Source organism: Boleophthalmus pectinirostris, unplaced genomic scaffold (assembly GCF_026225935.1).
Source record: "Boleophthalmus pectinirostris isolate CB_2022bp ecotype Guang Dong unplaced genomic scaffold, ASM2622593v1 HiC_scaffold_19, whole genome shotgun sequence".
Taxonomy (NCBI): Eukaryota; Metazoa; Chordata; class Actinopteri; order Gobiiformes; family Gobiidae; genus Boleophthalmus; species Boleophthalmus pectinirostris.
In genome coordinates, this window is record NW_026571140.1 from 21068583 (window position 1) to 21096455 (window position 27873).

The window sequence follows — 27873 nt, forward strand, 5'->3', positions numbered from 1 at the left end:
TTATATTATTTATAACAAAACAGGTTTATTATTTGTCAACAAAATATTCTTACTGCAATTCAGGGAAACATGATAGATTTAATACAGCAACTTTAACTCTACTCTTTTACTCTGTTAAATACATTATGACTCTCCCCAGTCAAGCGCTTTCATGAATTCTTCTTCCGTGAAGGACAAAAGCTTGGCAGCCTCAAAATGCATCTAATTAGAAGAGAAAATAGGAGATTGTATAAATGGTAACTGGTTTCTAGTTATAGTAGAGAAACTTACCTTCTGTCGTTTGAGAATATCAATTAGTTTGAGTTGTTTTTTGAAGCCCACAATGAGTTCTGCTTTCTGTTTTTTCAAGTTTTTGTTTTCTGCAAGAAGACTTACTTTGCTTTGGTGTTCTTCGACAGTTTTGTCCTATTCAAACAACATAATGTAAGAATAAAATACACAAAGCTATAAAGTCTGTGATTATAATTGATAATTGTTCTGGCATTCACCTTTGTAATTGAGATACATGTTAGATTTTATACAGTTAACTATTTTATGCTTTACTGGTTTCATCCATGTGGATGTACCTGGATTTACTTAAATTTTAAATACATGCAAAAGCATTGTGTTATTTTTTTATTTAGTGGACAGAGCACTCTTTACTGGTCATTCATTCAATACAAATCAAGGTTTTGACTTCTATAAATGCTCAGATTACCTTGTTCATCTGTTTCATCTTGTTGAGTTCGCTCTTAAGTTTTTGTGATTCCTCCATGGCTCTATTGAGGCGAATCTCCACAGTGTTATGAAGAGCTGCAGCCTGTTTGCTGGATCTATTAAGGTTTTCAATTTCCTATAAGCATATAGATGTATTTAGCAGAATATACATGTGTCTTTATTGTGTCTTTCTAAATAGAGTACAAACCTTATTTAACTCTGCTATATGTAATTGAAGTCCTTCACACTTTTTGGCAGATGTCTCGAACAAAATTTTGTGTTTCTCAATTTGTGCCTGCAGGACACTTTCTGACTTCTGTAGCCTAGCCCGGTCCTCCTCAAGCTCTTTCATTTTGGCAGTGAGTCTAATATTTTCATCATCCTTCCAAACAATAACGATTATTTACAGTTTTGTCAACTTAAACACTATTTTTTGTATATGAAGCTGTGTGTACCTTCTTGTAATATTCACTGGTTAGATGATCCATTTCTTCTTCCATAATCCGTAGTTTTGCCTTCAACACTCGTATCTGAGCATCTGAAACACCTACGAACAAAACACAAATAATCATGACATGAAACATACATGTATGGCATGTAGTGACTGTGCAGTTGTGGATGTACCAATGGGAAAAGATACATAAAAAAATCTTTAGTAACAAACTTACCGGGTGCCATTGTATCTGCAGAAAAAGGTATCTCTGCCTTCACACTGTGCTCATCATCCATCTTTTCTTCCATGTTTTGTATTGTCTTTGACAAAAATGTATCAGCTGCTTCTTCCAAATAATTTACAGATGACATCCCTGGGCTTCTAAAATAAAAAAAACTTTAAGAAAAAAATACAGATTTTTTTTATCTTGAGTGAAATTACTTACCTTGTTTTATCTTTGAGTTGTTTTCCAGTATGAATAGATTTCAGAGTGGTCTGTTGCTTAGTTTTCACCTACAGAGAAAGATGCTCAAAAAAGAGGGAAGAAAACAAAAACAAAAACATAGATAACTAAAGCTACCTTAACATGAGGCTTCTGAATACTGTCTTGTAAAGGTGCCATTATTCTGTAACAGAGTAAAGGAAGATACAACGTTACTAAATTATTAGTTTGTTTTACTTTAAAAAGCATTTTGATGCTAGGTTTTTGTTTTGTTTTTTCGCTTTACATGATATCATCATCCTCAAGATCTGTGAGCTGGAGAGTGGACAGGGGCTTTGCCAGAACTTCATTTTTTTCTTTCTAAAAAATAACAAAAGGTTGTCAATTGATATCGGCCTTTCGCCTAAAGTAACAACTGAGATCATAGCAACTCTTACCATAAGAAGCTCAGTCTGTCTGACTAAATCTGCAGTCTTGGCTTCCAGTTCTGCATTTAAAATTCTTTAAGATAATATTGATAGAACAGTGCATTAGAAAACATGGTATGACATTTCTATCTGTGTCTATGTCTTACTTGTAATGCTCTTCCTTTGCAAGCATATCATCGTCGTGTTTGGTGGTTGAGCCAGGGGTAGATCTTGTTTCACATGTCTTTATTTTCTCTGACTTTTTCCCAAATGGTTTCTTGGTGTAATACAAATAATATATATTGTCAAAGTTTGTATTTAGCTAACTGTAATGCTAACTGTATGTATGCCCATGCTCAGTTTAAGTTAGCTAGCTACTTACCACCCACTGCAGACTAACTGTACAATTTATAATTTTGAAAAGTACTTTTAGGTAATGCAAATGTCAAGCTATGTCGAATAAACCAAATTTAAGGACAGACCTGCGAAACAGAAGCTGTAATCTTCTTTCTCTGTGAACTTCTTTCAGCCATAGCAGAACAAAACCAAAGACGCGCGAGTGGTTGCTTAGCAACGGCTAACCATTGAGTTGTATGGGAGCCGGTTTAACGGCTTTGAGAAAACTGACCAAGGGTTTTGGTGGAAATATGGTAAAGAATTTCTTACTGACATAGCAAACAACTTTATCTAGCCTACTTTCGTGATTTTTTTTTTTTCACTGAAGGTTTCCCAAAACCTGCATTTATGATACACTGCCAGAACAGTACTCGGCCATACATCCATTAGTCATAAACATAAACTTACAATACAAATGGGCCAAGTAATAGACAGTCTGAAACAGGGCGCCATGGCGTGTTGTTTTTAATTCTAAGGTGGCTAGTGTGCGCATGCGTGTATTCAGCAGCTACTACACTACACCACAGCCATGCACATGCAGCAAATCTTACACCGTGAGCTACCGACCACACCGGAGCGCACAATGGGCGTTTTTTTAGTAATAGAGTCTGAGCATTAAAACTAATTTAAGATTTTTTTTGCATATATTTGGTGCGTATTTATATTTTATTACATAGAAATTTTCTTGCTTGAACTTGGACTAACTAAGCAATGTTGAAGGTTGACGGGACAACAACAACAGGGCGCATTTCTGTCCCGTTGGCGTCGCAGCGTCCTTCGGCACATGTTTTTTAACCCTGTTCGTCAGTCTCTTGTCCCGTTGCGCTTAGTCCGACTCTGAGGCCCATTGTGATGTCTGAGACCTACGAGACGGACTCTCAGCTGCTGCAGGTGGGGAGGGGGGCGGCTAGTACCCCCAGCATCGTCCCGGGACTGCTTCCAGGGCTGCAGAGCGCCGAAGCCAGTGCTCTGCAAATCAGGATCAAGAACTCCATCTGGTGAGAAATATTCTGCTGATTTTGTCCGTGCTTTTAAGCTTGACCATGGACGTCAAGTGTACAATCTACAAAGTATTTTCAGACAGATGTGCCCTATTATATTATATTATATTATATTTATATTTATATTATATTATATTATATTATATTATATTATATTATATTATATTTATTATATTATATTATTGTATGTTTTTTAGAAGCTAGTTTGTGCATAATTTTCACAGTGCTGTCATCATTATGAGTTATGAATATGAATTATGTGTTTTCTTGTCTAATAGTTCACGATTTTGCACCAAACATAAAGAAAAACCTTGCTTTCTTTTAAAAAAAAGTTTTTTTAATTTGATTTGTTAGAGCAACATTTCACACTGTATATTTCAAGTGAATGCAAGAACATACAATCTACAAATCCAGATAACACCTATAGAATGTAATTTAAAGTAAAACATATCTTACTGTATTGGCATTGGTCTCAGGTGTAGTTCAGTGTACCTTCCAAACCTGCCTCACAAGCAGCTTAATAAAGGCCTACGCAGCCCTTGTCCCCTGGTAACAGTGAATTAAAGTGAACTGTTCTTGCCATGGCTTAGCCTAGAGTCCTCTCCTGATTCCCAGCCACCGTGCTACTGACTATAACCCACCTGCCTTCTGTCTCATAGTCAACAACAGTCTGACCTGTTTGCAGATTAGCAATAAGACCTGAAGATGTTAGTCAAGGATAGGGACTTTATAACTGTTGCAGTGTAATTTTAAATTAGCTCAACCAGTTTATCATAGTTCTGTCCAGTTTGTACACAGTTAATACCAAGTTATAAGCAACATTAACTGTTTTCAAGACAATGTCGTCTCTGTGCCTGCCTCATTTTTTACATATGACAACATGTGTTCTTGATGGTGGTTACATGACCTGAGAGATGCTAGAGGGAGGGTCAGCTCATGCCAAACATTCCCCTGCTTTATAAATAAATACACTTTAGACACAAGCGATCATGTTTCACTCACATACTAATTTGTTCTTTATATTTTGCAGCAAATCTGTTCAGTCCAAAGTGGAAATTATTCTGGTAAGTGCCAAGTTAACACCTTGATGGTGGTTTATGATTATTGATTATTTAACCAAATTGCAAACAGAAAATCTAGATGTTGTCTCTGATTATTCCAAATAAAAATTGCAATTATCATCTGCTTGTGTTTTGTAAGGTTTTATGAGACCAACATGTCCATCTGTGTTGTCTCTGTCAGCGCTTTCTTCAGATCTGTTTCTCTACGGCATACAAAGTGTACGGAGAGACTGTAACATTATTACCGTTTTAGTCTGCATAGTGTGTTCAAGGTGAATTACGTTAAAAGCTGAAATTGTGCGTAGGAAATGACATAGTAACATATAAGCTTTGACAGGCCAAGAACACTGAAAGCATTGCCAAAAAGGCCAAAGATGTCCATTGAATTATTTAAAAGGTTTTTGTATGATTACATTTGAAATGCAGCCAAGGACCTAATTAATTTTCCTGTTCAAAAAATGACAGCAGCTATTAATAAGAATTATGTGTTTTACTCCAGCTCCTCGTGACTGAGAAGCTAAATGCATGTTATCTCTAGGTCTTGCTAACCTATGTCTCCCTAACAACGAAGAAACCAAATTAGAAAAGATCAAGAGAATATGATTTATTCTTAGGAGCAAATTGAAAGGGTGAATATTTATGAATGAAAGCATGTGCTGGCAGTGTGTACATGCATCTGTATAACCCAATGCTGAACTGTCCTCGTTGAAGGGTTAATAGCAGATCACTGGAGTTCACCTTACACACAGCGCCCTGCACATTGAGAGCACGTCTGGCCCGGAGTATCTGTCTGCAGTCACTACGTGCCTTTGGGCGGCCAACAATCCCATAGCTATCGATGCAATATATATCTATCAGTCCATCATGCAGTGTAATGATGTGTATAGTGATCTCAAAGACAAAACTAAATAATTAAAATCTTTCTCTTCAGTATATCTTGGTCTACTCCACATAAAAAACATATTGTCTTGCAATGAGACATCTTCTACTGCCCTGTTTCCCTACAAACTAAAACAACTGTGTAGCCACATTAAGTGCAGCAACTCCTTATTGAAAATAAATGTGGCATCAAAGTGTTCAAACAAAGTTTAATCTATTTCCTTTTGTATTTAAAACTTTATTTAATTCACATTTTAATTTTAGTAAAATAAAAATAAAAATAACTACAGGTGACTGACGTAGATGTTAGAAAGGAATATACTCAACCAATCACCCTAATATGTAGTAGTTTATCATAACTTGATGAGCCCGATAATAACTTTGGCAGTTAAGTCTTTTTGTCGTAGGCCTTGATTTCATCCCATGCCATATGCATTTGTACGTTTTAATTAGAATTTTTTTTGGGCCCTCTTTAACAGCAAGATGTTGAGAAGTTCTCAGATATTGAAAAACTCTACCTCTACCTCAAGCTGCCTTCTGGTCCCTGCAACACCTCAGAGAAATGGTAATTATCTAGCATTAACCCATTCACAAGTTGAGTTGTAATGATTGAAATCTTTATATGACCCTATCTTTTCTCAGTGACCAGGCTACCCTTTCTTCAAGTCGCACACAGCAGACACATGCATTCAACTGGATTCGTAATCATTTGGAGGAGTTTCCGGAGACTTCTCTTCCAAAGCAAGAGGTCTATGACGAGTACAAGTGCGTAATAATAACAGGTGTAAAAGAAATGTGACCAGGCATCTTTTGACCAGCCTCCAGTCTATGCAATACCAATACAAGTTTCCATGCTGTTGTTTTAGACTTTTTTCAGGTCACGTCTTTTAAACCACTGTTTGAAAACCCAGTGGAAACAATGGAAGAAAACAAAAACATGAAAATTTTCCATTAATTAGTCTTATTAAGTAACATTTGATCTAGTGAAAAGTATCTAACCCCTGAGCATATATAGCTAAAGAGGAACACACTAAGTGACATATTTTGTAAAATGCGTCAGTACTACAGTCCCCTTTATGTTTGACTTTCTTCTGTCAGCTGTAATGCCAGTAAAAATAGATGCTGCAGGCTTGGGAATTATAGTACAGCAAGTGTTGGTAATATTAGAATGGAAAATATGAGAGAGCAATTGAAATGCCCCTAATGGCTTATGCAACGACTTAATACTGGAAATAAAACAAAGGGAGCAAAAACTTTTTTAAGGGAAAAAGGTTACTTAAATATTTTGTATTTCTATTTTTGTTTTTAAATTCTGATCTGAATGCGAGTTCGAAATTACTTATTCACATTTTAACAGCTCATAAAAATAATATGACAAATATGACAATAAATGGCTTACAGCAATGTGTGTATTTATGCAATATCACAAATTTGTTTTTGAGTTTTTTACTTTGTATTTAGTTTTTTACTCTTTTAGTAAACAGATTTACATTTACCCGCTATAAATAATGTTTAACACAACAAATCCTAATTTATATCTTTTTGCATTTATTTTTTCAGGAGTTTCTGTGACAACCTCAATTACCACCCTTTGAGTGCTGCAGACTTTGGGAAAATGATGAAAAATGTCTTTCCAAATATGAAAGCTCGTCGACTGGGTATGAGAGGAAAATCAAAATATCCTTCAGTCAAATTTACTGGAATGAACTGTAATAGTCAGCCTGTGTCTCTGCTCTCTACCATCTGCTGTTGCAGCTCATAAGCTGCTCTCTAAATATAGATGTGAAATGAAATAAAGTCCTCTCTACTTTGGACGCAGTATCATGGAGCCTCAGAGGGGACTCAATGTGACTTTGACCTCTGTTTGTAGTTTTCTAGCACAGTGTAAAACTGTAAAATACAGTATGTGTAACTACAAAAAAATTACAAAAGTTGTTAACTGTCAATACATTGTACAAACAGAACTTTGTCATCAATATTTACCCTTGACAGAAGTTTACATATTGCTACAGTGGTCTAAGGAAGAGACCGGTTGTTCATGTCCCATCTTTACCAAGTCTAGATTTAAATAAACCTGGAGAAGGGGTGAGAATTTGACTTTTTAATTATTATGTTCATTTTTTTTTTTTTAATTAATCATTTTTTGTTTGTTTCCAATTCTGTTTCATACTACAGTGTGACATACTTGACTCCTCCGCACAAATGAGTGGCATAAAAGAAGAAATGCGCTTTGCTGCTTGTGATCTTGTTTGTGAATGGGCCCAAAAAGTGTTAAAACGTCAGTTTGATGCAGTGGAAGACTTGGCTCGTTTTCTTGTCAGCAGTCACTACATAAGCAACAAGTCTTTGGCAGCCCTTACGATAATGACTGAAACTGCAACAGGTAAGGCAGCTGGTCAATATAGATGAGACTAAAGGACTAACAGTGTCATCTGCTGGTAGTCACATATTACTCCATGATCTAATTCCTCCACACCTCTTGTCAACAGAGAGGAGGACTCCACAGTCTATGTCAGCTTTCGTTCCGGCTGCAGACATGAACACGTTTCAATCTCAAGTTACAACACTGTCGCCCCCTTCTGTTGATGCAAAGCAGCAACTACAAAGGAAGATCCAGAGAAAGCAACAAGAACTGAAACTGCACTCACCAACTCCGGGAGAAGACCCAAACCAACAAGAGACCATTCTGTGTAATGATCCTACCACTCCACCTCAGCCACCCGTAGGCATAATGGTAGCAACTGTTCCAAGCCCCATTATGGTGAGAAAACCAAACAGTAGCCCAGTATTTATACTACATACAAAATCTCTGTCAGATCTGTCAGACTTTGATTTATTAATGAATCTTTTCTTTTTATCTGCTAGACTCAAACATGCAGACCATTAATATCCCCAAGCCCAGCTGCTTCAATGGAGAGCAAAGTTCTTCCACTTAATTTCCACATGGTAAACCAGTCAATTTCAAAGCAGAGTCTCAAATCCTCCCAAAATGTTGTCTTCAGTTCAGCAGGGTCAGGACGGCAGCGATATCCACAAATTCTTCCAAAACCACTGTCTACATCTGCGATTGCCCTACGATCACCTTCAACAATGATTCTTGCACACAGCCCAATGAAAACTGTGATGACGACCTGTCACGTTAGTCCTGTTAGTTTAGTCAAAATGACATCAATATCTCTGGCACCTAACAGTCATACTGCCACCACCTGCCTCACCAATGCTACTCTCAGGCCAGCATCGGCAGATATCAGCAGCCCTGCAGAGGAATGCAGACCTATTCAAAAAACTATGAGAAGTGCTTCCACTGTGCCCATTCTGGCACCTGTGACAATGCAACAACAGGCGGTTGCAGACAGCAATAACATAGATGTTGAAATGGAAGTTGAGGCTATTCATGAAAGCAGCCAAAGGCGTTTTGCTTATCCATGTCGAGAGGCTAAACAGCGGGCTGCCAGTGTACCTATACCACAAACAAAGAAGCTTTTTGGAGTGGATGAAATGGCATTCAGTAACTGCCATGAGAAGCCTTCTTTAAGCACTGTCACTGTGGCAAACCTCACCAAAAGTAAAAATAATCCTGATCTTGCAACATTTTCTCCTCACAACACAAGCCCTTCTTCTTCAATGAAAATCAGCCTTACACAGTCACCTGGAGGAAGCAGGAATATATCATTCATAAAAGGAAATGTTACGTCAACAAAGAACATAAGGAAACGACCAGGCTTCAGCCCAGACAGCTGTAAAATATCTCCAAGTAAACGGTTCTTTGTGCCAAAGCAGATGCTGGAGGGGTCTACTGATCCTGAAAGTGGTATAAGGGCTACGCTGACTAACAGTCATGAAAGCCCCACTCGCCCAGAAAGCGCTCCAGCAAGCCGGGAAGTTGAGATCAAAATGAATTCCAATATGACTTCCCAGAGTTACACCCATGCTTCCTCTTTAAGAAGCAATAGCTTTTACTCTTTAGCTAACACAGAGAGTTCAATGCAAAGAAAAAATACCCTTGTTATGGATGGTATTACTTCACCCAATCATGTATTACTACAGCAACATCAAATACATAATGTCAGCAAGCCTGCAAGCAACATTTCGGTTTCAAATTCAAACGAGAGTATTGATGGTTCTCAAACAATCTATCCTTTGCAAACACACTCTGCCACTGAAAATGTGCACTTTTTCAACCAAGATATTTCAACAAATTCTGCTACCGTGCAACCAGATATTGACTATTTTTCCTTTGATGATGATGTTACGCAGGATAGTATTGTGGAGGAGTTGGTGCAGATGGAGGAGCAGATGAAACTTAACCTCAAAGACTTTGGAAACTGCCATTCTCTACAGTGCCAACAACCTGGAATCCAAGAGAACATGACTGCCACTTATCAGAACATGAATCCATGTTACCCAAACACAAATAATCATTGCAATCCCATTCAAACTCCAACACCCACACCGACACCCACTCCCACGACAGAAATGATTGGAGGAGCCCAAGTCCTAACTGGGGATAGTCCCTGTTCACGCATGGCCTCAACAACACCTGTGGATAGTGCCCTTGGAAGCAGCCGTCACACCCCTGTGGGAACTCCACTCTCAAACTGCAGCAGTACTGTCCCACCTAGTCCAGTCGAATGCAGGAACCCTTTTGCATTTACTCCTATCAACTCCAGCAACACTGCTTTTCATGATAACATCAATGTTACAAGCAGCCCAGTAAAGCCTATGCAGAGGCCAATGGCTACACATCCAGACAAGACTAGACTGGAGTGGATGAATAATAGCTACAACAACAGCAGCAGTAGTGTAACCAAGTCAAATAGTGGAATGGGTATTGTACCTAGCTATCAAGGATTGATAGACAACCACTTTCAAAAACCTCATGCTTTTGCTGTTCCACACGCAAGGCACCAGGAAAACACCTTTGGCCGTTTGACCCCCATCTCTCCAGTGCAGCAGCAAGTAGCAAGCATGGCAAATATGAGCAAACAGGAGGGCTTCGCTGTGCCTGCTCCTCTAGATAATAAAGCCAATGCCCACTCAACGTCTTTTCGATGTAGGAGTGTAAGCCCTGCTGTACATCAAAGAAATGTAAGTGTCAGTATTGGAAGTAGTGCCATTTCGAACACCCCACGTTCAGTCCTGTCTCCCTTTAACTCACCTATAACACCGGAGATATTTAATTTATTTTCCAACAATCAGTCAAACATTGCAGTCAGTTGCATGGCACAAAGAAGTCGTTCTGTGCCACTCAATGTCATGATGCAAACTCAGGAAATGCCACCACAAGGCCAGCCATCCAGCACCAAACACCTGGGCACTGTGCTTCTGAACAAGCTGGAGAGGTCTCATGATGACACTATGCGAGGTCTTGGAATGAATAATTTACCATCCAGCTACAGTGCCTGCATGAACCTCAGCCAGATACTTGAATCTGACCCAAACATTTCCTGCAGTGATCACCACCTCTTGTCCTCGAACTCCTCCCAGAACACAGTTAATGAGCCAACTATTTTTGACAGCATTAAAAGCAATTTACAGTTAACAAGGGCTCAGTCTCAGCAGCAGATACCAGCAACAGCAATGCAGGACAATTTCAGATGCACTGTCCCAGATCTGGTTCCACAAAACCGCCTTAGTGCCAGCAGTGCTGAGCAGAACTTAAACACAGGAGCAAACTTCCCCCATGAACTTAGAATGACATCGGATCTCTCCAGCAGCATCAACGACCTTAACACGCTAGATACAAACCTTCTGTTTGACCCAGATCATCAACAAGGGCAGTATCTAAGTGAAACTCCAGAGGAGCTGGTCCATACCTCAGTGTATCAGCAGATCACCAGTGACTCAACTCACTCTGGTGGACTGGAGTGGTTTGAGAGTAAAGACCATTCAGCTGTTGGTTTGATGGGTTGAGTGTATTTAGGCGTAATCATGTTTTATTCATTATTGTTTATAATTGTTCATTATTTATATTATAAGCTTGAATTTGTGAATTTGTGTCAGTCTGTATAAAATGCTGGTCATTTTATCAATGTAGATGTTGTAAAGCTATGCATTTAAACCAACAGTATAGTTTTTTTTTTTTTTTTTTTTTAATGGCCAGTAGGTAAAAATTAAAACTGAGAACAGCATTTAGATCAACCCCTGTGTTGGATATCTGCACTTTTAAAACCCTGTAAGTGAAATTTTGAAGTTTCTTATGCAATGAATTCTGTACAAGTTTATATCCCAAATCTAAAATGCATCAGATTTAGGCAACTAATGTGTTCTAAATGCAGCATTTGTCAATAGTAAAATACCCTGTCCTGCCTGACAATCCTTTTTGCCCCTTTTAAAATGCAATCTGCACTGTTAATTTAGACCAAAATAATAATATAATAATCATGTTAATATTTAACTATATGTGAACCCTGTGAACCAAAGAATAATGTACAAATGTGCATTGCACGGTCATTGCCAAATACTGTTGGAATTGGAATGATACAGTTAATCAATCATATGATTTTTACTTTTAAATTTAAGTGTAGAATCACTTTCATTGATTTGTACTCTGTTCTATTGAAAGCCATTTGACATGTTGGCTTTAGTGTTATACTACCTTTATTACATAAACTTTAATTTGTTTCAGGCCAAGCCTACTGCTTTTACAGTAGGTCAATAGAGCCTATTTCTACAGTCAAAAATATATTTATTTTTATTAACAATAAACAACATTTACAGTTACAATTGAGACTGTATTAAAGTGGCCATTAAGGTATTAAATAATATTTGAGTAAGGTAGCATAATGGCCAGATGGTTTCTGGTGTTTATGCAAACAGTTTATGCAGTGAATAAGCCAGTATCTTCCCAATTACTGTATTCTGTATTTCCTTACAAACTGTGTGAAATGTTATGTTTAGCACTACAACATGGGCTAAGCCTACTGTTATCTCATTTGTAGCCAATAGTTTTTTGTTGCTATGATCTGTAAAGACTTAATTGAGGGTCTTGGTTTTATGTGTTTCTAAAACAAATAAACTTTTTTTTTTTATTATTTAAAGTAAGTTTGTAAGATTTGGATTTTAAATTCCATAAACATGACCTAGGCTTACTGTGCCCTTGTGCCTACTCAGATATGTGGTAGGCAAATCAAATACAACTTTTACTGATAACAATCGTAATCCTGACTTATTCTTAATCACACACAAAAAAGCCAAGTTGTTTAGTCATAACTTGGTCTTTTAAAACGATTATCCATTCAGAAAGCAGAATGAGCCTCGTACCAGAATATTAGTTCCCAGTTTCTATAACAGAACTATAATGGTTTCTAACGATGCCCTTTGGTAGATATCTTCTGTCCATGTCCAACCAGGAAGTAATTATAAAATTAATCACCAAAGTTGTCAGACTTCAGAAAACAAAGTAAAACTTTTAATATAATCGTAATTTTTTAATGAAACAATTGGTCAAACCTGCCATATGTACTTAAGGTTAAAAGGTCGATGGTCTTGCTCTTCTTATTTATCTTATACCTGTGTAATAAACCTTATTTTGTACAGCCAGGCAGAGAGTGAAATATACAGGAACAGGAGGTGGAGGAAGTAGGAAGCCAAGCCATAGCAGGAGGAGGAGAACTAAGAGGATGGTTAGAGAAGAGGCGGTCACTGCCCGCCACTATCAGCGTAAACAACGCAAACGAAGGATACAAGCAGCTTAGTAAACTACAAGTCAGTCGCTTTCTGCAAACAAACTTCTTCACCTAGCCCAAAGGGAAGGAGACCAGCCGGGGTATTATGGCTACCCTTTCTCCGCAGATCCGAGGACTTCCTGCAGATGAGGTAAAGTATCGGCTGTGAACGCTAGATTTGTCAGTATACTCATGTGATCACGACGTTAGCAACAAGCGACTAGTTGAGCTAACCACACCAAAACTTGGCAAAAACTGTCGGTTTGCTATCGCCTTACATTGGATAAAATGTTTTGTTGCGTCTCCAAAGACTCACGCTTGAGCTAAATGATTATTGTCCTTAACTCTGTAGCTTTCGTCTGTAGTTAGATAAAGCCCACTTTGAGAAACGGAGAGCTACAGGTTTGCTCGATGGTAACGCCTTTGCCAGCAGCTGGTTCTCACATAATTGCGCAATTCATTAAAAGCTAATGATTGAACGATATAGTCCACACAATACTGTGAAAAGTCTACCGACCGTCATGTGACATTACATGCGTCATAACAACACTGATTCAGAAATTACTAATTTGTAACAGTAAAACTGTGATAATAACTGCTATGTTATTTCAGGATGACACCAGAATCCTAAAAGTCAAAGTCATAGCTGGAATTGGCTTGGCAAAAAAAGATATACTGGGAGCCAGGTATGATATTCAATATGCAGATTTCTTCAACACATAAATAAGTATGCATTAGCACAATACTGTCGTTTTTTTTTTTTTATTTATTTATTTATTTTTATCTTCAACATTTTTTATTACTAAACTTGTTGTTCTAATGCTATTGTCAATCCAAGAATTAGAAGAAGTATTTAAAAGGCTACTAAATTAGTCCTCCTTTTTTTTACTTTAAGTTTAAAAGTTTTCTGAAGTGTAACTCTGATCTGACCAGCTATCATAGTGCATCACAAATGTTTATTACTATATTTGTAACTGATGTGCCCTGTGAAGCACTATATTATATAATAGATAATGTGAGTGAATGTGATATGATATCCATTATACATTCAAACTAATTCAGATACTCAGATGAATAATGTCACATGTGCATGAAGGCAATGACTAAAGAATGACATAATACAAATAAATTAGAACATGACATAGATGTTACTGTACTTTTTATTTAATATCTCTTGAACTCTTTTACAGTGATCCCTACACAAGATTGTCTCTGTATGATCCAGTAAATGGGGAAATAACAAGTCTTCAAACTAAAACAATTAAAAAGGTGAATAAAACACAATCCACTGAATTATTACATTTCATTATTTTGCTTACATATATTTTTTCTCAAAGACCCTAGATCCAAAATGGCATGAAGAATTCTTTTTCAGAGTAAGTCAATAAAGTTCAAACTTTTTTTGTTTAGTTTTACATGACCCTAGTATCAGTTTGTCAACTTCACTTTGCTGTATTTTTATACAGGTTGATCCCAATAAGCATCGCCTTCTACTGGAAGTGTTTGATGAGAATCGTCTGGTAGGTTTTATTATACAACTTGGCTTTTAATGTTATGGCTTTAAATCCTTCCAACTTACAATAATAAATTATTTTAGATTGAATAATGCTACCACTTTTTTAAGATACTGTAAAAAACACTTTTGTTTTCTCATGCTGACAGAGAAAGCATTGAACTTGCCCATTTTGTTTCATGTGGATAGGCCCAGTAATTATAGCGATATTACCCATAAATCAGGTCAACAAATCTGCAATCTGAACAGCAAATTCTGACTTACAGCTCAATTTCTAGAATGGCATAACAGAACCTATTTGGTTAAGAGAGGCCAGTTGAGTTCATTAGTAGCCAGTATACTGGTGATGTTGTAGATAAGGCTTGAATATTACATGTACAGGTACTTGTCATTTCACTTCTTACAGTATTAACATGAATTTGACTAAACAGCAATTGCTGCCTTTGTGAGGGTTTTAATTCAATGCTTTACTTTCAATTGTACAAAAACAAGATAAGTGTTATATAGTATTAAATTTATATACACTACTCTCCATTGCTTTTTTAATCATTATCAACATTTGATGAATATAATCCCACCATATATTAGTACTTCCGGGAACAACCAAACTCTTGTTGAATTCAGTGCTTGCCATGTTTACAGTGAAATTTACATCATCGTCATTACAAGGTTAATGGCATGCCTACCCTTATTTTGCCATGGCATGTACAATATTATTGGTAAACTGAGAACAGTAGTATGTAAAGCTGTAAATGTGGGTAAATCTGGCTTTAGACTGATACATGGTTATGTGCTGACCAAAGAGCACAGTGTGTGAGTTTGCATTGTGAAACAGTTGCATGTGGTTACAGTTAGCTCCAAGGTCTAGGCCTGTTAACGTGATAGCATGGAGCTAATCAGTTAAAGAGTTACTCTACACAACTGAGAATTGTTTGGTAGCATTAGACCTGTAGTATCTGTTGTTCTGCTGACCTATTTCTTGTTAGACGGGTAGATCTTAGGTCGACCTGTAAACCTGTGATGCCCTCACACAATAAAAAATATGCATTATATTACTGATGAGTGAGCTTTTGACAACTCATTGTGACAGATGTGTACATAGTAACACCCTGTGTAGCAATTTATTTTTAGTGCTTTATTTTTGTGATATTTCTTTGCATGATTTGGTTTGGTCACTAAATTACTATTATGCTACAAATGCTTCTGGAATATGAAATTATGTCACACTTAACAGTCACATGGTTAAACAAATGGGTGTGACAGCTCAGAACTGCCGTGTCATGCCTCAGGTACACAAGAGGTGTGTACTCTGAGTAATGTATTTCCTAGTAAGACATTAATGCTTGCTAGCTAATGTTGGCTGTCCGGGTGTCTTTTATTTCAACTATCGGTCAATGAAAATAAAATTATAATTTTTACTCAGAAATAGGCAGGTCTAGCTTCTAAGGCTGCCTTTGATAAATGCCGTGTCAACATTTATGGAGTGGCAATCAGAGCAGGACAAACTGTTACAGGAGGTGTCATATAACTGGTGTCATGTCACTGGAGTTGCCATACTGTTTTTTTCTTCTTATATTTTTGTTGATGTCCATAATTTTGCTAATAATTTAAATACTTTTTAGACTCTTAGATTTGAACTATGGCTGGAGTACTCTTCACTCTTATTTCCTGTAATCTAATAGTATGTAAAAATATGTTTTATGGAGGGACAGAGGAGTAGAAACATAAGAAGCAGAGCTGCAGCTGCAGGAAGTTGTCATGAGCACACTTTAGCGTTGGTCTTAGAGGCTGTTTAGAGGGTAACCATCTTGTTTTTTGTTTATGTAGTCAGTAAACAGGAGCCCTCTTGGTTAAGACATCTGCCTGACAGGACCAGCTGACTTGGCTATCTGAACCCTTAAGAAGTTGCTCAACAGTAAAGTCTTTGTTCACTCGTATTATTTAACATTGGTGATATTTTAACATTGACACGGTCTTAGAGTCGACCAGAGAGACTGCTAGAGCTTCAGGGGTCGTATGTTTGGGTCATGCGTCCAAACAGAATCACTGACCTTCTCTGACTAAAAGCTGAGATCAGCCTGGACAGGAATGTAGGTTGTCACCAGAGCTATTTTGGCAATGTAGAGCCAGTAATGATTGTGATCACAGCAGTGAGCACGGAGCAGTTGCTTTGCCGTCCGTTTTCCTTCAAGCAGGTTTATCATGAATAACCCACCGTGTCTAGAGGGATTAGAGAGTTAAACGAATGGCACGTCAGCTCCGCTTGCATTTTGCGTCAAGGAGAAGTAACACGGACCCTCTGTCAGAGAGCCTCCGCAGTCATGGTGAAGAGACTGGCGTCAGTGTGTCAACTCACAGCCCAGCGGAGAGCCTGGCGCACACTTCTGTCCACCTAAAGGTGACTCCTCTGTCACCAGAAAATGGGATTTTACAACAGCATTCTGCTCTCTTTATACCCAGGATTAATGCTGGAGCATGTAGTAAAAAGAGTGTTGTACAGATCGCTCTGCAGCCATGTGGAAAGCCCAGTGGGGATGTGGATGGCAGTACAGAAGAAGGTGAAGGAGGAGCAGGCGCAGGCTCTGACAAAGGCTCATGCAGCAGTATGGCCAGTGACCCTGGGTACTGTAGCAGTAACAGCATCTTTGAACCAGAATCTCCAGAAAAGCAGAGGATCACTCAGGAGCACTGCATACTGCGCTGTAAGTCCAGAGTACCCTTGAGACGCTGTTCCTCTTTGGTTATCTTTCCAAAAAGCCCATGCAGTACTCCGCCAGCTTCTCCTGACAGCCCAGTCACTGTAGGGCCAAATGAAATCTCAGGAGATGAAAATACCAGTTGTGATGGACTAAGTTCAGTAAGTGGTCACCTTCCCCCAAGGGGGAGCTGTTCAACATGTAAGGCTGCTAGAAACATTGTACAGTTTAATAAAATGGAGGAATGTAATAAAGTAATTGAACAATCTTGTGCACTGGACCGATCAAATCGTCATTCGAGCTGCGTTCGACTGCATTTTGCCCATCAGAAACCTGTTTTACCTGCAAAAGGAGCTACTTTTCAACTAGAACATCCTGAGGCTTTTTATAGATCCCACCCTCAGGAGGATCCGGATGCTTACAAAAAACTGAAAACAAGCACATCTGCATGTATATTTTCAAATAAACCACCAAATAAGAGGAAGAGCACCTCAGAAAAGGGCCAACCCCACACTCGTCGTGCTATACAAAGGAGCTTCTCTCTGGAGGTGCCATACTCCAATACTGGAATTTCTTGTCACGTTTCAAACCCAAAGCTCTCCAGTTCCTATTCTCCGCATGTGCACATCCATTTGTCTCCTTTTTGCCCAAATAAGATGCCTCATGGCATTAATCCACACCTTTTCACAAATCCAAACAAAAACACAGAGGTTAGTATTTTTGTTAACTAATTTCTGTAAATGTTTTTTTCTATTCAATTGCATGAAGTGTTGTTTGTTGATTCATATAATCTTTGTTTCTTCCTGTAGTTTTAATTGCAGTGACTGGCTTGGATACTTGCTTTGCTTTACAGTGGCAGCCTTTTGGACATTGGTCTTACTCTTAACAGTTATAGCAAGCATTCATTTTGTTTGTGTACAGTGACCTTTTCAGACTTTGTTGTGCAGAAATTAATGAATTATTTGCCTTACTTGACACAGCAAATATAGGACTGTATCAGTAACTGAAAGGTTTGCTGTTGCTCTGTTTTGTGTTGGAAATCCCATGAGGAGAAACATTCAGTGGTTTTCAGTTTCACTTGTTTTCAATGGCATACGTTTTCTCACAAAAAATTTCAGTGATTCCTCTATCTAAATACTTACAGTGACATTAAGAAACAATACTAACTATGGCTGCCACTAACAAATGATATGTTTTAATTTTTCAGTTAAGATGAAAATGTTCATTTTGTCCTCAGTGAAGCTAGAGTGATCCTGCTTGAAAACATCTTAGTCCTATTTACCTATATAATCTACTTTCTGTGGGTTATCTTGATTCAGTTGCTGTTCTGTCATAACAACTCTTCTCTCAACACATGCCATGTTTTATGTCTGTGTGTAGTCCAGATTACAATTTTCCCATTACTATATTACTTGACAATAATTTAAAAGAGCAGTTAGTTGTGATTATTTCTATTAGTTGTTTCAACTCTACTTCTACACTTTTAAAAGTAATTTATTATACTGTTAACGGTATGAGTAATTGCCTTAAGTATTTAGCTGAGCTATATTTAGTGGTGGGAAAAGCAGTGCCACTTGCTGATATAAATAAGTGACTCTGAAATATTCCCCCTGACTCCAGATAGTCTGGTGGTCTGAAGCACTGCCCAGTCCTGTGGATTCAAATTTAACATGATACTAGAGCAGAGCACTGTCATGCCAGCCATCTGTGGAGATGGGGTCATGTAGGCAGGAAGAGTGTGAGCCATTTCCAGTAAAAGGATGGTGTGTCCCGTTCCCTTTGGGTCCCCCACTAGCTTCTGTTTGTGCAGTATCAATTATCGCACCCCACCACCTTAATGCACATTTAGCAGGTTGTCAAGTTAGAAGTTCACCAGTAATTAGCAAGTGCTTTTAAATAAGCACATTTTATTCTAATTCTTACTACTTTTAATTCTGTCAGTTCTTGGGTGTGTGTATTTTTTATTTAAAATGGAAATGCCTTTAATTATAAATGCAACTAATGCATCTCTAAATGTATTGGGTGTTTAAATACTCTGCTATAATGGGCGTAATTTCTATTTGTAAAAATGCAGATTGAGTTTTATTACCATTTTACTGTGCTACAATAGTTTAGAGACTATTATTTTTACTGCCATTTTGAGTCAGTTTTTGTACAACTATTTATGAATAAATCAAACCCTGCCTTATGTACTCTAGTTATTTAGCGGTATCTCTATTATGGCATCCTGTGATAGTTAATAGTCTTTATTTAATTAAGCTGTATTGATTGATATTGTCTTTTAATGATATTACATTCATTTTTAAAGAATAACAATAATGTGTCAGTAATTTTGTGTACTATTTATGTTTTTATAAGATCAGTCTACTACTGTTGTTATAATATATGTTATAATATGTTTGACTGCTGATGTGGAAACTGTGCATTTGAAACAGAGACATTTTAAATCTTTCATATCTTTTTGTTCTATTGGGTAGAATAACAAGCAAAAATCTAGGTTCCATACACTTATGGCACAGTTTGGTAAATAACTGTGAATACATAGGGAAAGGTCTACCTTGTACTTTGATATTCGTGCTACATATTAACTATTATAGTGTGCTTTTTATTTGTTTTGAGAGGTCTTGTGCTTATATCTGTGCATCTCTTTCTTCTCAGACACGAGATGACTTTTTAGGACAGGTGGATGTGCCTCTAAATCAGATTCCGGTAAGTTTTTTTGTTTCACTTAACTACACTTGTGTGAGAACTAGTATGTGTGACTTGGAATGTTGATGTATGTTGCTGTGCAACTTCTTAACCTTAGTTTGACCCATCCTTCACATAAATACAAACGCCCACATTTGGTTTCGTTTTGGAAACACACTTGATCATGTTTATCTTTTCTTCTGAGTTCTGTTTTATTATAAACACAACTACCCTGATTTGTCCTCATGCTACACTCTGACCATTATTACAGTTTGCTTACACTGTTAGTGAAAATAAACTTTATTTTCTGACTTTTGTTTTTTCTCTCAGACAGAAAATCCTAATTCAGAAAGACCATACACATTCAAGGATTTTCTGCTTCACCCCAGAAGGTCAGCTCAATTTCATACTTATTTGACAATTATTCATTTTACATTTCAGTGTCATTCATTTGGGACAATATTGGATCTTAAATGCATGTTGATTGATTTATATTTTAATATTATCATCTAGTCACAAGTCAAGGGTCAAGGGTCACCTCCGGCTAAAAATGACATATCTTCCTAAAAACCCAGATCAAAGCCAGGACCCTGCTGATCAAACTGAAGATGTGGATGTAAGCCTAAACACATTACAGTATATCTAATCACTTCTACACAATAAATGATTGCGATGTATGATACAATGTATATATTGTTATGCAGCAGCCTGGTTGGGAGTTTCTTGAGTCCCAGGACATGTCAGGTCCTAGACAAAGCCAGATTCTTCCTGCGCTGCCCCCTGGCTGGGAGGAACGACAGGACAACCTTGGAAGAACCTATTATGTGAACCATGAAACTAGGACTACACAGTGGCAGCGACCGTCAGTGCAGTAAGTTTAACAGGTTACCATCTTCATTTCTTACAAGCATTCTTAATTTATTCATTCTGCATTAAAGGGAAAATGGTGTGGAGTTACAGAGACAAAGCAATAACGTGGAAGCAGAGCATGCGTTTAACACACGGAGACAGATTTCAGATCCTGACGACCAAAATACGCAAGAGTCACCAGAGGTAAGTTACCCCAGACTTTCCAAAAGTGTTCTAATTCTACAAACAAAGTAGTTTGGTACTTACTGCTCTACTGTAAAACTTTCAAGGAATTGATTAGTGGGACATGCACATGTTAATTTTGGTCACTACGCTGGAGACTATGCTGGAGGCTCTAGACTCTTCCAAATATAGTCATTTAAACTTTTAAAGCACCAGTTGCATGTTGTAGCTTTTCAACAGATTCAAACAGGTCTCAGTGGATGTTCAATCCGATACGTCGGCTTGAAAGTGACTGGGATTGCACTAGGAGGAAATCCAGCACCTTCTAAGAGAAACACTCAAGACATGATTGACCAGACTAATTATATGATATTTCACTCGCAGTTTCACACCCATTTTATGCCTCATCCTACTACAGTATGATTGAAATTCCCATGCTGCTGAGCATTTTTCATGTCGTTTCTTCCTTTGTCCTAAAAAATACCACAGTTTGCGCTTGGTTTCTCTCTGTCTTTCAGAGCTGGGAGGTCATACCTGAGGATGAGTCCACCTCATATCAAAACAATATCCAGGTCTCATCACTTCGACCTCAGTCGCCGGTCGAGATTCATTCAGTTTGTAATGATATGAGCAACATTCACTTTTCAGGGTCAGCAGCTGCTGAACAGCACAGCTCTTGTCAGGTAATTTCTTATCCATATAATAATTGATCAGAATCACGATCATTTTCATTGCTATTATGTGAAAAAGTATCACAGTGCCTGCAATTTGCTTTGGCAAAATGGATGCTTCTTCATACAAGCAATGTTTTAATAATGGATGCATTATATTTACAAAACACTGTAGATACTTAAACCAAAAAAAAGGTTTACAAACCTAAAAAATAACTGTAAAATGTTGCATAATATTAAAAATTATGGATTATTCTTTGGTGAAGTTTGTTGTTCTTAATTATGTTTTTCTCCTTTTAGAATCACACAAGTAACTCTCGTCATTCCAGTCAAAGAGGCAATGCCCGGACCTCAACAGGGGAGGAGCATCCTGTTAACACTGCGGTATGTATTTCAGTGAAGAAATTACTTGTTTAGCCCTTTTTGTATGACTTAATGGAATTACATGTGACCTTAGAGATCATGCACTGTAATTAATAATTTTTATTTTCCTGTACTTCTATTAAGGGTCATATTCTTCATATTTGTATACTTTTATTTATTTTACACAATAGCCTCTTCCAATATCAACTGGGTTACCTGCGGGCTGGGAGGAGAAGCGGGACAACAAAGGACGACGTTACTATGTGAACCACCTCAGCAGAACCACCACGTGGACTCGCCCAGTTGTTCAGGTAAAAATGTTACATTTCTCAGTCAAGAAAAGGCAAAATGGATAAATCTGTTGAAGCCCATTATTTTATTGTCTTTTTGTTTTCTGGACATCTTTTTTTCAGAGAGCTCCTGAAGCCTCGTCACCACAGAGGACCGCAGGTTTACCTCAAAACCCCGGAACATCACAGGCGCCAGTGTCAGTAGAGGAGTCCCCTCAACCAGCCATAGGCCCGGAGCCCACTCAGGAGTCAGGATCATTGCCTGCGGGTTGGGAGGTTCGCAGTGCTCCCAATGGGAGACCCTTTTTCATCGACCATAACACAAAGACAACTACCTGGGTAACAATATTTAAGAATGTCATGAGTAACTCATCCAGCATTTTCTGTGACACATATCCTCTTTGCATTCTTGTGAACAGGAAGACCCGCGACTCAGAGTTCCTGTCCAGATGAGGAGGAGGGTCTCACTTGACCCTTCAGATCTCGGCCCTCTACCGGTAAGATCTTCCAGATCAGTAATGATTGTATAGTCAGACATCTCATGAAGTAGCAAACCAGTTAGCTCTTGCCTATAATAAAGAATAGCGCTATCTGTTGGCTGTCTGCCAGAACTGCATATAATAAGAATCAGCGGCTCAAAGCCCTTGCTCATAACACTCTGGCTTTAAAAGACTGTTGTCAAGAAATCATTACCAGTTCAGTTGTTTTATTATAAATGCATTTTGACAATAATCTGAAAGTAATAATCTTATAGTGTATTGGAAACTGTAATGTTGTATACAAATGTTTTATTTATTCTTGGTGGCAGCCTGGTTGGGAGGAAAGAGTTCATTCTGATGGGCGCATATTCTACATAGATCATAGTAAGTATAATGATTTTTCAGTAAAATATATTTTAATTGCTAAAAGGGCATTGCCTCAATTTTTTATCTTTTTACAGACACCAGAACCACACAATGGGAGGATCCCAGATTGCAGAATTCAGCCATAACTGGACCAGTGAGTTGATGTTTATACTCCTTTATAAACAAAACATGCCAAAATGTCATCTTTAAATTGAGATGTTTGTTTTTCTCATTGTTTCGTGCTTTTTGTTTTAGGCAGTGCCATATTCCAGAGACTACAAACAGAAGTATGATTATTTCAGAAAGAAACTAAAGAAGCCAGTGAGTATTTATCTTGTATCATAATTTCTTAACTGTACAAAAGTAACATTAAGTGTTCATTAATGTTCATTTTATTCCATAGGCTGACATCCCAAACCGTTTTGAGATGAAGCTCCGACGAGCTGCGGTGCTGGAAGATTCCTACCGGCGAATCCTGTCTGTGAAGCGGCCAGAGCTGCTGAAGGCACGTCTGTGGGTGGAGTTTGAGGGAGAGAAAGGTCTGGACTATGGGGGCGTGGCCAGAGAATGGTTCTTCCTTATGTCCAGAGAAATGTTCAATCCATACTATGGACTTTTTGAATATTCTGCCACGTGAGTAGAAACTATCAAATATGAATACCAATGTCTGTTTCATTTATTTATAGTCATATTTTGTACAGAAATAGCTTCTGAAACTATTGTTAATGTAATTTCATTTTAGGGACAACTACACTCTGCAGATCAATCCAAACTCAGGTTTATGCAATGAAGACCATCTCACGTACTTCAAGTTTATTGGTCGCGTTGCAGGCATGGCTGTATTTCATGGCAAGCTTCTTGATGGTGAGTTGTTGCTTTTGAGGTTTTAATGAGCAAATTGCTGAGTTCACAACATTTTATAGAACAATAATATTAAATACAGATGGGGGGCAGATAAAAGTATATTTTTAAAATTGATTTTTTTTTCTTGGAATACAGCAAGGGCTCAGGTCTAGTCAGAAATACAAATGATCAGGTTCAACATTTGTGAATTCACTATTTGGATATTTTGTGGCAAAATACGTATGTGTAATCAATAGAGGAAATTGGGTCTTGCCCTCCATCTGGAATTATAACATCATGACAATCTAGAATTTGAAAACTGCCTATATAATATAGTTGTATATAGTTATATATAGTTTTTATTCATTTTTTGTTTTATTTTGTAAAGCTTTCTTCATTCGACCTTTTTATAAAATGATGCTTCAGAAATCAATTAATCTTCAAGATATGGAGTCTGTTGTAAGTACTTCAATGCATAAAACCTTTTATATGGTTCATTACATTATAGGAACTGATGGGCAGTATGTGTCACTTTTTAGGACAGTGAATATTTTAACTCACTGATGTGGATTTTGGAGAATGACCCCACAGACTTGGACTTGAGGTTCACTGTTGATGAAGAGCTCTTTGGACAGGTTTGTTCAGTTCACCCTTTTTTATAAGTGGTAACTTTCAGTTAATATGTTGCATACTTCACATTTAGACTCATCAGCACGAACTAAAGCCTGGTGGTGCCGATATTGTGGTGACCAATGAAAACAAGAAAGAATACATCCAGTAAGTGACATACCGTATCTTATAACTGTAATAATTATAATATAAAAGATTGAGTAATTAATTTATTATAAAAGATTGTTAAAATATATACTCTATTTTTTTTTTTTTTTTTTTGGCAGTTTGGTGATACAGTGGAGGTTTGTAAACAGAGTACAAAAACAGATGACTGCTTTCAAAGAGGTAAACTGATGATTTTTTAAAGATTTAATTTATATAATATACATATATTATATAAATAAATATCTCTACGTTGTGTTTTCTTATATATTTCAGGGCTTCTTTGAGTTGATTCCACAGGATGTTATTAAGATTTTTGATGAGAATGAGCTGGAGGTTTGTCTCTGTTAATCTGTTTACCGTAAACTTAGTATAACTTAGTTTAAAAGGTGCACTTCATAACTGCATGCACTTTTCTGCTGTTGGAGTGCACCTGCTTGTCTTCATGGAAATTTCCTTGCATGGAATGTTCCAGAGGATAGCATTAAACTGCTCTGTCTCGACTCTTGCATTACTTAATGTACAGGTGATTTTATATCACAAAAAATACCTTTAAAAAGATGCATTCTTAATGTGAGAAGGGTTACCTTTCCACAGATTTCACCTGTAACTTGCCTGGCTTGGAGGTGTCACATACCTCCATGGCGATAGTTACATTTCATGTAATCCTGTGTTACATTAAGCATAAAAAATTAATTTTGCCATGGAAACAAGGGGATGATTGGTGATGGAGCCCCCAGCAAAAAGTTACATAGTGCCCATTTAATACTTTTAAGATAAACCTTTTTCTTTTCACTTTCACAGCTTCTCATGTGTGGATTAGGAGATGTGGATGTGAATGACTGGAAAGAAAACACAAAGTACAAGAATGGTTACTGCTCCAACCACGTGGTGATCCAGTGGTTCTGGAAAGTAAGATGCTTAGATGAAACTCATGTTTCTCAAGTTTTCATTCATAAATTATCTTTGCATTTTTATTGCAGACAGTGTTGCTGATGGATGCCGAGAAGCGAATCAGACTATTACAGTTTGTCACGGGCACCTCCAGAGTCCCCATGAACGGATTTGCTGAACTTTATGGTTAGTTTTTTATTTGTTTAGGATGTACAAGATAAACTGAACTGTTTCTTTGTTGTTTTATTGTCAAAGCAAGTGAGACTCAACTTAATTTTGTTTGTTTTTTTAGGCTCTAATGGACCACAGCTTTTCACCATAGAGCAGTGGGGAACACGTGAAAAATTACCACGGGCCCACACATGGTAGGCCCTTAATGTTGTTCGCAAACTGTCCAGATTTTAACTATGTCTCAGCATTGATTTCCTGTCACTACATAAAAAGTACAATCTAAATTAAAAGTCAAATTTAACGTTTCTTAAAGATATGGTGTGTAGTATGTGCTCCGCTCTCGAACTGAACCTGGTTTGGGTTTCGAGTGCCTAAACCTGCATATAGAGGACACATCAATTTTTCTTATTCTCAGTGTATGGGCTGGCCATGTCTCATGTGAAAGCTCAGAGCCTCCATGCTTCATTCACTGAGCTGCAGAGGCAGCACTAGTACTGGATAATGTTTGAAGGTGCCAGGTTTTAGGTAGTGACTATTCATACTGTCTAGATGTGCAGTGGAGAAGTGTGGAACCTACAAATTGCTCAGGAAAAAAAATCAAACAATCACTGCATACTTAGAGATATAAGAGATGCTGTATTATATAGTATTTAGTATATAGTATTTCATTAACAAAAAAACAAAAAAAAACATTGAATGCGGCTTGTACTGTCCTGTAACATAAACCTGTCATTTCTCTTTTTTTCTCTTAGCTTTAATCGTCTGGACCTGCCTCCTTATGAGTCTTTTGAAGAACTGAGAGAGAAACTGAACATTGCCATTGAAAATGCCCAAGGCTTTGATGGCGTGGATTAGGATGCCTGTGTATATGCATCAGTGTGACAGATGAAGGACTGGCCCTCATACTCGTTGGTCAACAATTATGAAGTTTACAAGTAAACCCTCCTTAAACTTCACTGTTATTTTCACATATTTGATTGATTAATTGATGGTTACATTGTGTAAAAGATTTAATCATGTTAATTCATAGGTTTATATACTTGTTATCTTATATAAATAAGATAAGCATTTACTGTTAGATTGTAAACTTTGGTACCCAAGACATGTTAGTCTGGGCTGATCTCATTCCATTGCATTAAACGGCTGAAGCAGGGAATTTCTGTATTTGTAGCGGAAAATCAACATCACTAACCACTAGGACCAGTAGTAGACTGTGGACTTGTTAATATAATTACAAAATGCAGTGTTATATGTGCTCACTGTCTATGCAGTACTGTATATATTTTCATATGAGTGAATGTGACTTGATTTATGTACATATTTGTACAATCAATGTTTTCTTAAAACCACTATTAAGCTGTTTATGACCCTCACAAATGTGCCAACTGAAACATAGTTTTAATCATATAAGCATTTACATTGCCTTATCCTCAACCCTTAAAGGACTCTTCACAAGGCTCTTTTTATGTTTTTATGTCATTTTCTCATTGTAAAATTGTACAGCTTATATTATGGTTCAGAAAAAAATATTTAGTTATCTATAAGAAAGAAACTCAAGTTAGGAGAGTAGTCATAATGATTATAATAGTAAAACATGTTTACACTGCCTGTAATGTTTACTGGACAATTACATGGACTTGTGTCTTGTCTCAGCGAACACACTTTTATACTTTTTATAAAGTGACTTTATATTATCAAAGTCTTACTCTTACTCTTACTGTATCTTGTGAGTCTGTCAGCACACTGCTTTTATCACTATTTAAGAATATCTTTAACTTCTTAAATGTTTACAGAGTACTAAACATGGTATACGCTCTGCTCTTAATATAAAAGCTGTTTAAATGTGCACCTCTGGGGCCTTTTTTGTAATGTACTGAACTTTGTTGTATCATAGACTAATCATTTTTATTACATTTTTAAGTCACTGTACATTAAATATTTTTATTGTGAAGTACACAATCAAATGTAAAACCGTAAGTGCATTACCACTAAATGTTTTGCAGGTAATTAATTATATACCAGTTTGAAGCAGACTGCATTGTATTTTGGCTGATAAAATCGAGCCACACAGAAAAAAATAAATGTTTTAAAATCTAACTTGTCAATCAGTT

General features: G+C 37.3%; 4 protein-coding genes across 10 annotated transcripts; 3 read left to right on the forward strand and 1 right to left on the reverse strand.

Moving 5' to 3' along the window:
- Positions 1-58: 58 nt before the first annotated feature.
- Positions 59-13387, reverse strand: tex9 (testis expressed 9). Of its 6 annotated transcripts, none has more exons than XM_055154269.1 (12): positions 13261-13387; positions 2146-2255; positions 2009-2072; positions 1858-1931; positions 1710-1755; positions 1575-1642; positions 1365-1510; positions 1152-1243; positions 905-1078; positions 698-832; positions 271-405; positions 59-201 (listed from the first exon to the last, which is right to left on the reverse strand). In XM_055154269.1, the coding sequence occupies exons 2-12, from the start codon at positions 2169-2171 to the stop codon at positions 124-126; spliced, it is 1038 nt and encodes a 345-aa protein (XP_055010244.1). In that variant the 5' UTR covers positions 2172-2255; positions 13261-13387; the 3' UTR covers positions 59-123. The 6 variants fall into 6 exon arrangements, with proteins under 6 accessions (XP_055010244.1, XP_020797215.1, XP_055010245.1 ...); XM_020941556.2 differs by lacking the exon at positions 13261-13387 and adding an exon at positions 12768-12899; XM_055154270.1 differs by lacking the exon at positions 13261-13387 and adding an exon at positions 2461-2664 and having other exon boundaries at positions 2009-2058.
- On the forward strand, positions 3227-11345 carry LOC110175389 (DNA-binding protein RFX7). The gene is made up of 9 exons (XM_055154304.1): positions 3227-3372; positions 4406-4439; positions 5795-5880; positions 5958-6080; positions 6876-6992; positions 7316-7399; positions 7484-7698; positions 7805-8076; positions 8181-11345. The coding sequence occupies exons 1-9, from the start codon at positions 3227-3229 to the stop codon at positions 11226-11228; spliced, it is 4125 nt and encodes a 1374-aa protein (XP_055010279.1). The 3' UTR covers positions 11229-11345.
- nedd4a (NEDD4 E3 ubiquitin protein ligase a) lies at positions 12993-27859 on the forward strand. 2 transcript variants are annotated; one of them, XM_020941327.2, is made up of 29 exons: positions 12993-13133; positions 13595-13668; positions 14173-14251; positions 14320-14358; positions 14449-14502; positions 19850-19900; positions 20210-20271; positions 20393-20495; positions 20584-20750; positions 20818-20932; positions 21430-21594; positions 21883-21966; positions 22137-22256; positions 22359-22574; positions 22655-22732; positions 23044-23098; positions 23176-23234; positions 23336-23401; positions 23484-23713; positions 23823-23944; positions 24312-24382; positions 24463-24558; positions 24627-24700; positions 24820-24880; positions 24974-25033; positions 25502-25609; positions 25681-25777; positions 25884-25956; positions 26515-27859. In XM_020941327.2, the coding sequence occupies exons 1-29, from the start codon at positions 13089-13091 to the stop codon at positions 26615-26617; spliced, it is 2727 nt and encodes a 908-aa protein (XP_020796986.1). In that variant the 5' UTR covers positions 12993-13088; the 3' UTR covers positions 26618-27859. The 2 variants fall into 2 exon arrangements, with proteins under 2 accessions (XP_020796986.1, XP_020796987.1); XM_020941328.2 differs by having other exon boundaries at positions 20587-20750.
- On the forward strand, positions 14514-19843 carry LOC129409141 (uncharacterized). The gene has a single exon (XM_055154266.1). The coding sequence runs from the start codon at positions 16741-16743 to the stop codon at positions 17920-17922; it is 1182 nt and encodes a 393-aa protein (XP_055010241.1). The 5' UTR covers positions 14514-16740; the 3' UTR covers positions 17923-19843.
- Positions 27860-27873: the final 14 nt, after the last annotated feature.